This window comes from Neoarius graeffei, chromosome 6, assembly GCF_027579695.1.
Source record: "Neoarius graeffei isolate fNeoGra1 chromosome 6, fNeoGra1.pri, whole genome shotgun sequence".
NCBI lineage: Eukaryota > Metazoa > Chordata > Actinopteri > Siluriformes > Ariidae > Neoarius > Neoarius graeffei.
In genome coordinates, this window is record NC_083574.1 from 45,306,499 (window position 1) to 45,323,697 (window position 17,199).

The 17,199-nt window shown below is 40.2% G+C and overlaps 1 protein-coding gene across 1 annotated transcript in view; it reads right to left on the minus strand.

The window, feature by feature from the left end:
- zgc:173742 (DNA topoisomerase I, mitochondrial) overlaps positions 1-17,199 on the minus strand; it is a 233,252-nt gene that overhangs the window by 146,586 nt on the left and 69,467 nt on the right. Inside the window, exons 6-8 of the mRNA XM_060924351.1 lie at positions 7,508-7,635; positions 7,313-7,428; positions 144-265 (exon numbers count right to left, since the gene is read on the minus strand). Coding sequence (XP_060780334.1) covers positions 144-265; positions 7,313-7,428; positions 7,508-7,635 — 366 coding nt within the window. The remainder of the gene's footprint in view (positions 1-143; positions 266-7,312; positions 7,429-7,507; positions 7,636-17,199) is intronic.

Sequence of the window (17,199 nt, forward strand, 5' to 3'; positions counted from 1 at the left end):
AAGGTGCACGTTTTCCTGGGTGTGTAGGAACGCTCTAAAGCTCAGCAATGGTGTGCACCTCAACATCACATCTATGATTCCATATGGATCTAAGTGCATATATCATATCATATATACAGACACGCACACACATCTCCACCTACCTTCCTCCAGTCTTTGAAGAAGTTGTCACGAAACACATCTTTAGTGGTGTACTCATGATCCAGCATCTGAGCAAAGAACAAAGCCACTTCCTCAGCAGCCAAGCTCAGCTTTACAGGCTTGCCTACAGCACAAATACACACCGAAGACGTCAAGATTAACAAGATACAACAACAAATACGATGAGGTGAAAAATCATTGCTGACTCTTTACTAAGTGCAAGTGATTAGATGCTAAAGTGAGCCTTCATTTGATATCAAGAACCTATTTAAAAAGAGTGGAAACGATCAACTAAATGGTTCTTATTTACAGTGCTGAGCGTAAATGAGTGCACCCCCTTTGAAAAGTAACATTTTAAACAATATCTCAGTGAACACAATTTCCAAAATGTTGACAAGACAAAGTTTAATATAACATCTGTTTAACTTATAACGTGAAAGTAAGGTTAATAATATAAACTTAGATTACACATTTTTCAGTTTTACTCAAATTAGGGTGGTGCAAAAATGAGTACACCCCACAACAAAAACTACTACATCTAGTACTTTGTATGGCCGCCATGATTTTAATGACAGCACCAAGTCTTCTAGGCATGGAATGAACAAGTTGGCGACATTTTGCAACATCAATCTTTTTCCATTCTTCAACAATGACCTCTTTTAGTGACTGGATGCTGGATGGAGAGTGATGCTCAACTTGTCTCTTCAGAATTCCCCATGGCTGTTCGATTGGGTTCAGATCAGGAGACGTACTTGGCCACTGCATCACTTTCACCCTGTTCTTCTTCAGAAATCCAACAGCGGCCTTAGATGTGTGTTTAGTCATGTTGGAAAAGTGCACGACGACCAAGGGCACGGAGTGATAGTAGCATCTTCTCTTTCAGTATGGAGCAATACGTCTGTGAATTCATGATGCCATCAATGAAATGCAGCTCCCCGACACCAGCAGCACTCATGCAGCCCCACGTAAGGACACTGCCACCACCATGTTTCACTGTAGGCACCAGGCATTTTTCTTTGTATTCCTCACCTTTGCGACGCCATACAGTTTTGAAGCCATCAGTTCCAAAAACATTTATCTTGGTCTCATCACTCCAGAGTATAGAGTCCCAGTAGTCTTCATCTTTGTCAGCATGGGCCCTGGCAAACTCTAGGCGGGCTTTTTTGTGCCTGGGCTTTAGGAGAGGCTTCTTTCGTGGACGGCATCCATGCATGCCATTCCTCTGCAGTGTACGCCGGATTGTGTCACGGGAAATAGTCACCCCAGTTTGGCTTTCTACTTCTTTAGATAACTGCAGTGAACTTGCATGCCGATTTTCTTCAACCCTTCTCATCAGAAGACGCTCCTGTCGAGGTGTTAACTTCCGTGGACGACCTGGACGTCTCTGTGAGATGGTTGCAGTTCCAGCTTTCTTAAATTTTTGTACCACTTTTGCTACAGTATTCTGACTGATAAGTAAAGCTTTGCTGATCTTCTTGTAGCCTTCACCTTTGTGGTGTAAAGAAATTATTTTCTTTGGGGAATTCTGAAGAGACAAGTTGAGCATCATTCTCCATCCAGCATCCAGTCACTAAAAGAGGTCATTGTTGAAGAATGGAAAAAGATTGATGTTGCAAAATGTCGCCAACTTGTTCATTTCATGTAGGGATCGACCGATATGTTTTTTTCAGGGCCAATACTGATACGAATTACTATGGAATTGGGATGCCGATAACCGATATGTGCAACCGATAAATGTAAACATTATAATTCACATGAAATTAAACATAGCACACACTGACACAGACCTTCATGTCCATGAAATGTATGTTTAATTGTAAAATTGAACATGAAATTTTGTGCAGGGAGATGCCAGCAGCATTTGTACAATAAAGTCAAACATTAGTTAGAATAAAATGAGAAATAAAATAATAATGAAATAAATATTCACCAATAAAAAAATAAATCACTCCCTACTATTTTACAGCTCACCATTTTCAGTGGAAAATAAATGAAAATACACTCTGGATTCTTTTACACCAAGAACTAAGTAAGACTTACCAACTTCAAGTAGTTTTTAAATAACAAAATCACGTGTAGGGAGCTGCCTGCAGCATTTTTTAAAAAGTAAAATCAAACATAAAGTAGGCGATCACTCCCCATTCTGTAACAACTTAACAAGTAACCATCTACGGCTCTGCTCCTTTAAGAGTAGATCGCTTTCCGAATCAGAAGCGCTAGCGAGGAGAATCACTTGTGCAAGAATTATAAATACTGGTGGAGTACATTACAGCGCAATGTGAAGTAGCATAAGAACATTTAAGTCAAGAGTTTAATTGATGTATTTCATTCATTAGTGTTTATCCAAGCAAGTGCGCATCCACGACACAATTAATTACTGAGTCCACAACAAGTGTCCTGACGAACTCCCTACAGTATTACACAGCCTACTAGCACCATATCACACCTGGCTTGTTTAAATGTTCAAATAGCGCTTTATAAAGTTACCTAACATATACAAGTGCAATGCGCTTTTTGAGCACGAGTCACGTCATGAAGTTTACTCATCACCATAACAAATAGCCAGTAGGCTTGCGCTAGCCTACAGAACACAAACACTACGTTTTATTTCATCTTCCCTTGACCACCTCTCTGTATGGCTGTCATTCTACTGTTCGAGTAGAACTACTGACACATTCACAACGTTTCCAGACGGGGATTTAAAAATGACTGCAGCCTACGTTATGCTGGGGACTGCTTACTATGGACAACATTACATGTAGTTTCAGCGAGACTAGTTGGTTGTAGGCTAATTCAAGTGCTTCCTTACATAAGCTAAGTTTGCCTGGCTACACAGATGCAAATGGACAATTTTAACGAGTAGCAGATGAAGAATGTAAACATATAATGTTGTTGTGCTTTTGCAACTTGTGTGTTTGTGACTTATTGCGGCAAAAGCAGCGTGTCCTTACCTTGAAGTGGGATCTGCTTCTGCTCGAGTGCCCGTACGGCCGCCTTGAAACAGTTCACAGCGGTTAGCTACACGTGTTGATTGGCTGTATCCTTTGTGCCAAACAAATCAGGTGTTGTGGTGGGCGGGACCGTGTTCTTGAACTCAGAGAGGCAAGTGCAGGAAAGGACGTGCAGTGACAGTCGCGTTAGGAACGAAATGGCTGCAAAAAGGCATGTTATCGGCATATCGGTGGAAATTATGGCCGATACCGATAACCCTAAAAATGCAGAATATCGGCCCGATATATCGGCCAGGCCGATTATCAGTCGACCCCTAATTCCATGCCTAGAAGACTTGGTGCCGTCATTAAAAATCATGGAGGCCATGCAAAGTACTAGATGTAGTAGTTTTTGTTGTGGGGTGTACTCATTTTTGCACCACCCTAATTTGAGTAAAACTGAAAAATGTGTAATCCAAGTTTATATTATTAACCTTACTTTCACGTTATAAGTTAAACAGATGTTATATTAAACTTTGTCTTGCCAACATTTTGGAAATTGTGTTCATTGAGATATTGTTTAAAATGTTACTTTTCAAAGGGGGTGCATTCATTTACGCTCAGCACTGTATATACCTAATGCACTTCTGAATTCAAAAGCATCAAAACACCAATTTAATTTTTGTTTCTTTAAAACAAAATGTACAATACAGGGTGTTTCAAAAAAATTTATATTATTTGAGATGTAAATATCCCAGAAACTACATAGTCGAGGCAAATGAAACCGAACAGGCTTAAATGTTGAGAGCAATATAAGATTTATTCCTCAAAATTTGAATGAGAAATTCAAAAAGGTTTGTGGATTCTATAAACGATTTCACTAATTTTCAATATGCGCGCTGCCTGAGACACAGACGGCCTTCCTCTTTGAACTTTTTGTGCCGTGTCCAAATCTGCACTGCAGTTGGTGCGTTTTTAGAGAATTCTCTCATAAATGCACGCTGCACGGTCTTGTTCGACCATACGTGTTCGAGAGTACTCTAACACAAAACGCCTTTTCTTTTCCAGTGAATGGCATTTCTATACCTAAAAAGATAAAAACAAAAAACATTAAACATAAAATTTTGACCTGTTTCCACACATGCTGTTAAAAATTGAGGTCAATTGAACGAGAACTGGCAAAGTTGGCAGCAGATTCTGGAGAGTATACTGTTCTGGTTTTACTGGATCTCTCCTCTGCCTTTGATACTGTCGATCACAGTATCATGATAAATAGGCTTCAGGAATTGTTTGGGATTACTGCTGTTGTTCTAAAATGGTTCACATCCTACCTGTCTGAGAGATCTTTTACTGTTTATGTAAATGGGGTAATGTCTGATTCAGCTGACCTGCTCTGTGGGGTACCTCAGGGATCTGTTCTTGGTCCAATTCTCTTTTTGCTGTATACAAGTTTCCTCTTGGCCAAGTTATTAGACGTTACGACAATATTTCTTATCATCTCTATGCCGATGACATTCAGATATATTGTTCTTTTAAAGCTTCTGAATTTTATAAATTGTCTTGTTTACAAAACTGCCTGACAGATATCAAGCAATGGTTAAACGACAACTGTCTTCAGTTAGACAATGAGAAAACTGAAACTTTGATCATAGCTCCAGACAAGGTGGTCCCAGACATCAGAAAACACGTTAGCTTTCTCGGCTCTTCTGATAAATCAAATGCTAGAAACCTGGGTGTCTTATTTGATAGTTCAATGTTGTTTGAGCATCACTCCAAAAAACAGTTCCCAACTCGTTATCATCACCTAAGGAACATTTAAAAACTCAGACTGCTGGTGTCAAAAGCTGAACTTGAGATGATTATCCACACTTATCTCTTCTCCTTTAGATTACTGTAACAGTCTTTTAACCCGTTTAAATAAATCAGCTCTGGACTGTCTTCAGACCGTGCAAAATGCTGCAGCAAGACTTATAACCGACACCAATGGAAGATCTCACATTACTCCAGTTTTGGCTTCTCTTCATTGGTTGCCAGTAAATTTTAGAATTCATTTTAAGATTTTAGTCTTTACTTTTAGGGCCTTACATGGTCAAGCTCCACAATATATTGCTGACCTGCTGAAACCCCATTCTTCTTCTCGTGCTCTGAGGTCGACAGGTCAGATGCTGTTGGTTGCCCCATGTATTCGGTTCAAAACTCGTGGGGATGGGCCTTTCAGGAAGTGGCACCAAGACTGTGGAACTCTCCTGTGGAAGCTTTCCTTATGCTGTACTGACTCCATTGACTCTTAAAAAGCAGCTGAAGACATTTTTATACAGAAAAGCTTTTAATTAATTAAACTGGTGTTTCACAGTGTATTGTGTTTTATTTTATTTAATCTGTGAATCACCGTGTTTTGTCTGTGAAGCAATTTGTGATTTTTATCTGTGAAAAATGCTATATAAATAAAATTTACTTACATATATGTTATTTACCAGCTGGGAGGGCCGTATCGTGAAATACCGTGACCGAGGTCTTGAAAGTACTGAGCGAGGCCCTCTGGGCCGAGGTCAGTATTTAAGGCCGAGGTCACGGTATTTCACCATACGAACTGACCTTAAGCTGGTAAATAATATATATTTTTTTTCTTTACCAAATTCTAACAAAAAACGAGAGCGCCCGAAAGGGAAAACTGAGCCGAGCCGCCATTTTGAATCCTCATTCACGGCTGTAATGCAAATGGCTTCCTCCTTGGTATACAAGTGCACTTCCATGGCAGGAAAAAAAACTACATTTTGCCGCCTATGTAGTCCCCTATTTATACAAAATTGAGTCATTCAGGATTCAGCCATGTTTTTGCTCGGCGTTAGCAAGTTACAGGTTTTTAGCTTTCTCTCGAAATGTTATTTCTTCTTCCTCAGGGTAGTAAAACTCGCTTTCGCTGTGAAGACTGTCGCTATCACTATCCATGCTGTAAAATTAATGCTATTCTTCTGAGAAATGCGAAAATAAATGTTGACAAAAATGCTACTATGTTTGTTGTTGTTGTGAACGAGCGAGTCGCCAGAGGTCCGTAACTGGGGTCCGTACTGTAGGATACGGACCCGCTCGCCAGCCAATCAGAGCGCAGGATTTGGACCGCGAAAAAAAAAAAGTTATCAGATTGTGAAATGATATCAAATTTATTTGAAAACACCCTGTATTTTCAAAGCAGTGGGTGGAGTCTCCACGCCATTCACTCTCATTTATGTCACCGTAGTCCAGCATGATGACAGGGAGTGTCTTATGCATCTTGAATTTTGAGGCAGGAATACCTGAGTAATATGCTATTTGTTATTTACATTGCCCTCATGGATAAAAGACAAGGAGAAAGGATAATACATGGGTAAATGTAAGAGCTTAACTGAACCCATTTGGTTAAGTGCATTCCAGTGAGCTGCTCCTGTGGCAAAAATACTCAAAACTCCACCTAGGAAAGCCAGCGCATTCTCGGTTACAACACAGACAAGATAAATGAGCTTTTCCTTCTGGACTGAACACGTGCTTAAAAGGAGCTTTTTATTGTCTATGACGGAGTGGATATTAACAGAGGGAGCAAGTCTTCAGAGACCAGCTGACCCAGACGATGGACAGGGCAAACCTCAGAATGGGCTCTGTGCCCAGGAAAAAAGTGCACTTCCTCAGAGCATATAATCATAAAAGTGCCAGAACAAAGTAAAAACTTTCCTTCACAAGTTCACATTTTCAAGATATTTAACAATTATAGCACGAAATCGGGCGGCACGGTGGTGTAGTGGTTAGCGCTGTCGCCTCACAGCAAGAAGGTCCTGGGTTCGAGCCCCGTGGCCGGCGAGGGCCTTTCTGTGTGGAGTTTGCATGTTCTCCCCGTGTCCGCGTGGGTTTCCTCCGGGTGCTCCGGTTTCCCCCACAGTCCAAAGACATGCAGGTTAGGTTAACTGGTGACTCTAAATTGAGCGTAGGTGTGAATGTGAGTGTGAATGGTTGTCTGTGTCTATGTGTCAGCCCTGTGATGACCTGGTGACTTGTCCAGGGTGTACCCCGCCTTTCACCCGTAGTCAGCTGGGATAGGCTCCAGCTTGCCTGCGACCCTGTAGAATAGCATAAAGCGGCTACAGATAATGAGATGAGCACGAAAAATCGAGTCGTACATGACCTGACAGCCGATGAGGTACGTTCTTCCAAACCTGTGCTCTGTCAGTGTCAGAAGAAAGAGAGAGGAAAAAAAAAAAAGTTAGATGTACCATCATAGTAGAACGTCACGTTGTCTGGGAGCGGCTGGTACTCAGGAGGGAAATAAGGCCCCTTGTGCTCTAGAAACTTCCACTTGATACCATTTTCATACTTCTCCTCCTCCCACCTTGAATAACAGAAAGAGTGTGCTTTAGTTGCAGAGACCAGAAACAGCCTGGCGCAAAACATACAAACAGGCACATTACCAACGCCATCGCTGCTGCTCCTCTTCCTCTTTCTTCTTGATCTTGAGGGCCCTGGCTGCCTCGGTCTCCTCCTTTGTTTTCTTCTTCCTCTTTGCTGTGACAGGATGCTCCTCTTCCTCCGTCTTCACCTTCAGAAAGATTAGACACCCCCCCGGACCCACAACGTCTTACAACGTGTGATCACAAAGTTCAAAACCGTTTTTCTTTTTTAAGTCCGTGATATTTGGGGGAAGGAGACATAAATGGGTTACAACCTCAGCACAGCCCTTATTCATCAAAGCTGTGTAGAAAAACGGTAGGTGGGTTTGAGCTCAAACATCAAACATGACAGTGATTTGAGAGCAATTGCAACTTCTCACTCAGCCCAATTTACAGGTCATACGCAGACGGCATAAGCCGATCAATCCTTATATACAGTGCTGAGCGTAAATGAGTGCACCCCCTTTAAAAAGTAACATTTTAAACAATATCTCAATGAACACAAACAATTTCCAAAATGTGGACAAGACAAAGTTTAATATAACATCTGTTTAACTTATAACGGGAAAGTAAGGTTAATAATATAAACTTAGATTATACATTTTTCAGTTTTACTCAAATTAGGGTGGTGCAAAAATGAGTGCACCCCACAACAAAAACTACGACATCTAGTGCTTTGTATGGCCTCCATGATTTTTAATGACAGCACCAAGTCTTCTCGGCATGGAATGAACAAGTTGGCGACATTTTGCAACATCAATCTTTTTCCATTCTTCAACAATGACCTCTTTTAGTGACTGGATGCTGGATGGAGAGTGATGCTCAACTTGTCTCTTCAGAATTCCCCAAAGAAAATAATTTCTTTACACCACAAAGGTGAAGGCTACAAGAAGATCAGCAAAGCTTTACTTGTCAGTCAGAATACTGTAGCAAAAGTGGTACAAAAATTTAAGAAAGCTGGAACTGCAACCATCTCAGAGACGTCCAGGTCATCCACGGAAGTTAACACCTCGACAGGAGCGTCTTCTGATGAGAAGGGTTGAAGAAAATCGGCAAGCAAGTTCACTTCAGTTATCTAAAGAAGTAGAAAGCCAAACCGGGGTGACTATTTCCCGTGACACAATACGGCGTACACTGCAGAGGAATGGCATGCATGGATGCCGTCCACGAAAGAAGCCTCTCCTAAAGCCCAGGCACAAAAAAGCCCGCCTATATTTGGCCAGGGCCCATGCTGACAAAGATGAAGACTACTGGGACTCTATACTCTGGAGTGATGAGACCAAGATAAATGTTTTTGGAACTGATGGCTTCAAAACTGTATGGCGTCGCAAAGGTGAGGAATACAAAGAAAAATGCCTGGTGCCTACAGTGAAACATGATGGTGGCAGTGTCCTTATGTGGGGCTGCACGAGTGCTGCTGGTGTCGGGGAGCTGCATTTCATTGATGGCATCATGAATTCACAGATGTATTGCTCTATACTGAAAGAGAAGATGCGACCATCACTCCATGCCCTTGGTCGTCGTGCACTTTTCCAACATGACTAAACACACATCTAAGGCCACTGTTGGATTTCTGAAGAAGAACAGGGTGAAAGTGATTCAGTGCCCAAATATGTCTCCTGATCTGAACCCAATCGAACACCTATGGGGAATTCTGAAGAGACAAGTTGAGCATCACTCTCCATCCAGCATCCAGTCATTAAAAGAGGTCATTGTTGAAGAATGGAAAAAGATTGATGTTGCAAAATGTCGCCAACTTGTTCATTCCATGCCTAGAAGACTTGGTGCCGTCATTAAAAATCATGGAGGCCATACAAAGTACTAGATGTAATAGTTTTTGTTGTGGGGTGTACTCATTTTTGCACCACCCTAATTTGAGTAAAACTGAAAAATGTGTAATCTAAGTTTATATTATTAACCTTACTTTTAGGTTATAAGTTAAACAGATGTTATATTAAACTTTGTCTTGTCAACATTTTGGAAATTGTTTGTGTTCACTGAGATATTGTTTAAAATTTGGGACTCCCTAAAGTGAATGACGCATGAAATGGAATGACGAATGACAGCTAGTGATTTGAACAATAAATGGTCCCTTGTCATTCAGATTCTTATAAATGGAATAACGATTGAAATGTAGGTGGAATGACATGCTTTCAGCTCATGAAATGGAATGACATTGTTTCTAAGTGGAATGACATACTTTTAGGTTATGTTATCAGTGATATCACCTTTTACAAATGGAATGACAGCGTTTCCAGGTGGAATGACATACTTTAAGCTAATGTTATCAGTGATATCCCCTTTTACAAATGGAATGACAGTGTTTTTAGGTGGAATGACATACTTTGAGGCAATGTTATCAGTGATATCACCTATAACCTAACCCTAACCCTAGAAACAATGTCATTCCATTTGTTAATTTGATATCACTGATAACATTGCCTCAAAGTATGTCATTCCACCTAGAAACCTTATCATTCCATTTGTAAAAGGTGAGATCACTGACAACATTAGCTCAAAGTAAGTCAATACATATAGAAACCCTGTCATTCCATTTGTAAAAGCTGATATCCCACCAAGCACCCACTTATCCTATCCTAGGGAGGTCTAAAACTAAAGATTTCAATCGTTATTCCATTTGTAAGAATCTGAATGACAAGGGACCATTTATTGTTCAAATTTACTACCTGTCATTCATCATTCCATTTCATGCGTCATTCACTTTAGGGAGTCCTTTTAAAATGTTACTTTTCAAAGGGGGTGCGCTCATTTACGCTCAGCACTGTACATCTAATTTACACAAAGCATGCCCGAACTTATACAGGTGTACCAAGCGACAGTTATCCAGGATCTATTTAAAAAAAAAAAAGACAAAAACCAAATTGAAGGCATAAAAATAGAAACATCATTCAATAATATGCAAGTCATGGTCACACATGATGATCCCAGAATAGTGAAATTAAGTATTTAGAAACACCTTTTTGTAAAACTTCTACTTTTCAGTCCTCTTTTCTTCTATCGCGGTGCTAAACTCTAGAACCTCATATGCAAATTAGCTACACCTAGTAATTTCCTTAGTTTAAATTCTTTCAAGGTTTTTGTTACTAATGTGTACAAGGATCAATTAATGTGTTTGATACCGATAGGCCTTGCTCGTGGAGCCTCTGTCATAATTGTGGTTGCCAATAGCAACGGCAGATTTCACTTGCGTTTTTCTTTCGCCCAAGTCTTTCGAGATTTTTAACATTTTAGTAGGGAGGTGCCTTGCATGGGACTCCAGGTCCCGTTTGCACCTACCCTTTTGGACCATCCTTTTTATGTTGGTTTAGTTCATTTGCATATCTTGTAAATTTGTAGTTTTGTTGTTTGAAGGTCAATAAAGCTGAAAAAAAAATTATTATAAGCAAAATAAACTAATATGTTGGAAAAGAGGATCCAATATGTTTGTTTTTGCAATCCTTTATTTTTTTACAGGAGTGAACGGCATCACATGGAAAATATGCTCGAACAGCTGCAGAGAAAAACCCCGAACTGTTTTCCCACTTGCTCCTTTGGGTACGTGACCTATTTATGGATTGATATTTATTAATTTTCGAGCCCAATGGGATGGATTAGATGTGAAGTCAGACTTAATTAAAGCTTTGACTTTAATCAAAGCTTCAATAAATGATCTATATAGGCCAGCAAGCTTTCAATCCTGAACAAATAAACAACCGAAACCTCAAAAGAGGCGAGAATATAACCGCGTAAGGAAAATGATGGTAAAATATTACACGCTTGTTTTTATGCTCACATTTCACAGTACACAACTTGATCAACAAGAACTAATGTAGGTACCGAAATGCTGCATCTACAGGTGCTGGTCATATAATTAGAATATCATGAAAAAGTTGATTTATTTCAGTAATTCCATTCAAAAAGTGAAAGTTGTATATTATACTCATTCATTCCACACAGACTGATATATTTCAAGAGTTTATTTCTTTTCATTTTGATGATTATAACTGACAACTAATGAAAACCCCAAATTTAGTATCTCAGAAAATTAGAATATTATGAAAAGCAGAGATGCCTACCCCAAATGTTGAATTTCAGTATTCTTGAAAACATTTTTCAGTATTTTGGAATGACTTTCAGTAACATTAATTTATGCGCATTTCCATTATAAAGAGGTATATATACCAATATGTTTAACATTTAAATTATTAAAAAGTACTGTTTTGTGTGAATTGAATAAACAAAACACGAGCAGCCATCTCAACTGAATTTCCACTCAACAAATTTCTAGAGCATACAATAGATCACATTTTTATAAATACAATAGTGTTCCCTGTTTGCAGACATTACGGTTGACTACCAATCATTGGTATTGAATGGAACTCCTCAAAAGTATTATATTATATTGCCTGGCAAAATGTTCTACCTGTTAACGGATTCTAATAAAATAAAAAAAAAAATTTCTTATTTCGTGCCAAAGAGAGTCCGACATTGTTATCTTAATGTCCCAATATATAAATCCTTCAGCATAATGCTTCAGAAGAGACATTGAATAAAATGACATTTATAATTCAGCGGTCTCAAAAGTAGCCGGTCACCGGTGGCAAATTGCCGGCTATGGCTTGTTATGCCGCCGGCTATTGTCAGTCGAGTCACAAAATTTAATATTAAATATTTCTGACAGAAAAAAAAGTTGTGAACGTAAATTACATCCACTATGTCATGTATGTCCGTTGCCGCGTCAACTGTGTTTACATCCTCGACACGAGTGCAGCCATTACTGCCGCCTGTGTTGCCAGATTGCGGGTTTTCCTGCCCAATTTGGGCGGTTTTAAGTGCATTTTGGCGGGTTTTGAACATATTTTGTGCTGGAAAACGTCAGCAGTATCTGGCAACATATTTTTTTTACTTAATACAAGAAATTAATGGATGCCAACGTTTTTGCCAAAATGGTATTTTATTTTCCATTGTTTAGGCAGCTTCAGCATCATACTGTGAGATTCTGTTCAAATTGTTTTTTTCTTCTATGAAGCCTGAGCCATTTATTTTATTAGTTTATAATTATTGTTTAATTTAGTCTTCAGGAGAGACTGCCTGCACACAGTACTAGTATTAATAGTTTTTTTTCTTACATGAAAGCTGAGGCATTTATATTATATTTGAAGGTAACTTCATGTTGTGCTGTGAGGTTCTCTGCACTTTAACTTTTGAACCAACAGGTGCATTTGGATAAGTAAAGCCTATTTTTCTGCATTTTTGTAGTCCTGCTAATCTTTTATATTGGTAAAGTTGTTTATCGGACCATTTCTCAGTGTCTGTTTTTTTAATCAATAGTTTTTCAGTAATAACTTAATATTTAACATATCACTCAATTTTAAACAACCCCCGCGCCTCACCCATAGTCTCCAAAATTTCTGTGGGAAACACTGGCGTGCGTAACAACGCTAATCAAGCTTAAGCTAGACGACCCGCCTCAAATACCCGTCCCGGGTAAATGTTATCCCAATTTTAGATGGCCTGTTCCAAACCATCCCGCCCCATGAAAAATTCGTACTTGCATATCTCTCTCTCTCTCTCTCTCTCTATATATATATATATATATATATATATATCCATCCCTGCACGCTTTGCGTGCATTATGTCTGCCGCTGGCAGACATTTTACCATTTTGCACCCTGCTGTAATTTTGTACCCTGCTATTCTCCCAAACTTTGAAGCCCCTGTAATTGTATTTAAAACAGTGGAATGATCAATTTTTTGCCACAATCCCAACAACACTAATCATAGAATTCTGTTTTTGATCATACTACATGTACATTTGCACTTGCAACACTGAAAAGACTTTGAATTAAAGAAGTACAGCCAGTGTTTGATATTTCAGTGAATAAAAATCAGACGTAAAAAGAAACTGAATAAGTTTAACTCGCATTTCATGGCACTAATTGGCAAGTTCAACTCCAAGCACAGGTCAACCATCACCACTTCAACACGGGTCACGTTCCGTGTCTTTTCATCCACAGATTTCGTAAAAAACTGCTGGATACCCCCAGATTTACTTTCCGCCTGACTCGCCATTTCAGCATACTCCATATGTTTTTTGTAGTTGACATGCCGCGTGCAGTCATCGCGACCACCATGAGTGATGTTAATGTCAGTTCTACACAGTTTGCAGTGCGCGTATCCATTGCCCTTTTGACTGGGTGTAATGCACAGCCATTCTACCGTATCGAAAATAGCGCGAGCAAATGCGTGGAATCTGCGCATGTCACACACAGCATGTGCGGTTGTCGTAAAAATAAATAGCCGTGAATCGCGCATGGATTGAAAAAGTCGCTTGGACATTTAAAAACAACTCACTGGAATTTTTTAAGACTTTATAATAATTCCGTACAGAATAACACTGTTTGCTCTGGTTTCCCCCACAGTCCAAAGACATGCAGGTTAGGTTAACTGGTGACTCTAAATTGAGCGTAGGTGTGAATGTGAGTGTGAATGGTTGTCTGTGTCTCTGTGTCAGCCCTGTGATGACCTGGCGACTTGTCCAGGGTGTACCCCGCCTTTCGCCCGTAGTCAGCTGGGATAGGCTCCAGCTTGCCTGCGACCCTGTAGAACAGGATAAAGTGGCTACAGATAATGAGATGAGATGAGATAATGGAAAGGAGAACTGATTTACACACTGTCACAAGACATACGTCATTCAAAAAACAAACAAACCCACGATTAAACACACCAAAAGGAAAAGGAGGACTGAAATACCGGGAGAGAGCTAGAGAGAGGAGATGAGAGCAGTTTATTATTACCCCCACCTCAGACAGGAAGCAGAAAACATGCTCTTTCTGCACTGTTCTGCTACTTCAAATCAGTACAAATCAGACGAACGATAAGGAAGGTAAGAGAAAAGCCAGCAGTGACTCGAAAAGAGTTGCAGGACGACCTGAAAGCAGCAGGAGCAGCAATTACACAGAACAATAAGCACAAATCAGATCCCCTGACTTCAATCCCATGTACACTTTACAGAGGAATTTGAAATTGCAAGTCCATCAGAGGGACCCTTGTACCTTTGGGGGATTGAAGGGAATCTGCAGAGAGGAACGGGCCAAAAATATAATCATAATGCTGCAAAAAGCTAATTAGCGTTTGCCATAGACAGCTCAAAGCTCTAACTGGCAACAGCAGCTTTGCACAAAGTACTAACACTTAATTTTGGTGTCTGAATACTTTCCCCATAATGATTTAGGTTTTTTTTTTAAACATCTCTTTATTTATGCTTATGAAATAACAAACTCAAAAAGTGTCCCAATACGTATTTCCCCCTCACTGTGTGAATCACATGAAGTACTATTCTGCTATTTATAATACTTTCATAGTCATCTACTGGTCATTGAATGTGTTCAAACCATCCATCCATCCATCTCATTATCTGTAGCCGCTTTATCCTGTTCTACAGGGTCGCAGGCAAGCTGGAGCCTATCCCAGCTGACTACGGGCGAAAGGCGGGGTACACCCTGGACAAGTCACCAGGTCATCACAGGGCTGACACATAGACACAGACAACCATTCACACTCACATTCACACCTACGGTCAATTTAGAGTCACCAGTTAACCTAACCTGCATGTCTTTGGACTGTGGGGGAAACCGGAGCACCCGGAGGAAACCCACGCGGACACGGGGAGAACATGCAAACTCCGCACAGAAAGGCCCTTGCCGGCCACGGGGCTCGAACCCAGGACCTTCTTGCTGTGAGGCGACAGTGCTAACCACTACACCACCGTGCTGCCCATGTTCAAACCAATGACTGTCAAACTATGGACAGCATAACACCTCTATTTAAAAAAAAAATGTAAAGAAAAAAAATTAAAAACAAACGGGGGGGGGGGGGGGGGGGGGGGGGGGGGGTAGTGCCACCAATGGCTGGTTGCAGTTTAATGTGCAGCAGCGCCCATCCACCATGTATTACAATGACAAAACGGCCCATTTTCTATGCGACTTTTCTCATCTAAACCATCTTTTCATCTAGAGTGTCTAATAAGAGCAATGAATTCTCCCTATGCAGATATCTGCAGGTTTTATACTTCCTCCCCGAAATTAGTTATTATTAGCTCATCTGGGCGATGAGCTTATGCCATCATGTGTTGTCTGTCATACATCATCCGCATTTCACGAAAATGGCTTCATCTCTCTCTCCACCAATTTTCATTCTTTTTGGAGGAAGGTCGGTCTGCCTGGGGTGCATACAGCTTCCAGCCAAATTTGCATAATTGCAATTAATAATGAAGATATGGAGTAATTAAGCCCGAGCAAGCAGTTTCCACACAAATCGCTTCCTCTCTCTCAATTCTTCACCAATTTTGATTCTTTCTGCCATGAAGGTAGGGGGACCTAGGGTGCATATAACTTCTACCCAGATTTACTTCATTACAATTATTCATGAAGTTATGGACTAATTAAGCCTTAATGAGCAGTTCAACAAAAATAGCTTCTTCTCGGTCAGTTCCTCACCGTTTTGGATTCTTTCTGGCAAATAGGTCGGTATTCCTCGGGTGTATGTAGCTTCTGTATATACGGTAGCTTGTATAGAGCTTGCAACATTTATTGCGCAAGGTGGCCCACTTTAGATCGTTCCTTCTGGACTAGACGGGGCCGGAGTGAGCTACGCTGTCACTGATGGTCTCGTTTGATTCTATACAACTTATTGTACGAAATCCTAAGTAGGTCTGGATATACTTGGGAATGAAGTGATTGACAGCCTTTGCGATGTGCTGAACCTTGGTACTGGGAGAAGGGGGCAGGCCTACCAAATGAGTACCGGACTCTCATTTCTCCTGCACAAACTCTGGCTCCAAACTTGAGAACGATTTGGCAGAGGAATTTTGGCTTCGTTTCTATAGAACGGAAGGCCGTCGAGGCACGTCGTCTATGTTTCCAGTCATTGGTTCAAACTATAGCCTGCAAGGACGCAGCATTTGCAGGTGCATGTGCACATGACCCTACTTCAGCACAGGAAGTCACAGACCTTTATTAAACTTCAGTCAGTGGAAAGTGTGTCAAAGTCAATGCAGGTCTTTAATAAAGTCAAGCTGTGTGTGTGTGTGGGAGGGGGATTTCTATTTTTTGTTAAATAGACTATGCATTGTACTCCAGCTTCAATCAAATGCTTAAATTACCGTTTAATTTGCTCATCAAATTGGCTCTTCCTGTAAAACGGTCTGCAGAATGTCCATCAATGAAATGATTTGAAAAAGTACTAGACAAAACCCTCGCGCAAATCAATTCTAGACACTCATTAGCTGGACTGACTAAATCACTTATTCAGTGTGGGGCTCCATGGCCAGAGATTCGAGACAGAACAATCTTTATGGATTGTTTTTGAAGTCTATTCCCAGCAGCTTGGTATTTCATGGCCATGTCCCTGTCTTGCACACTGCTATACTGTTAAGTGGTCAAGTCTATGGAATCAATTTTGTGCCAAAAATGTTCATACAATATTTTTGAAATATCAAACAAAAACGACAAATCAAAATACAAAAAAAAAAGTCAATTTTTTTTAGACTGGCAAACAAATTATTCGTGTAATCGTGCAAAATATCAGTCTGTTACTCTTCAGAAACCTTTTATTTTTGTTCCGCATCTTTCTCAGTTTTGTTTGATGTAATTTATTTTGGTTGCGATTCCAGCTTTCTCGTTTGCGCTCCCTGACTTTTTGCTTGCAGTTTT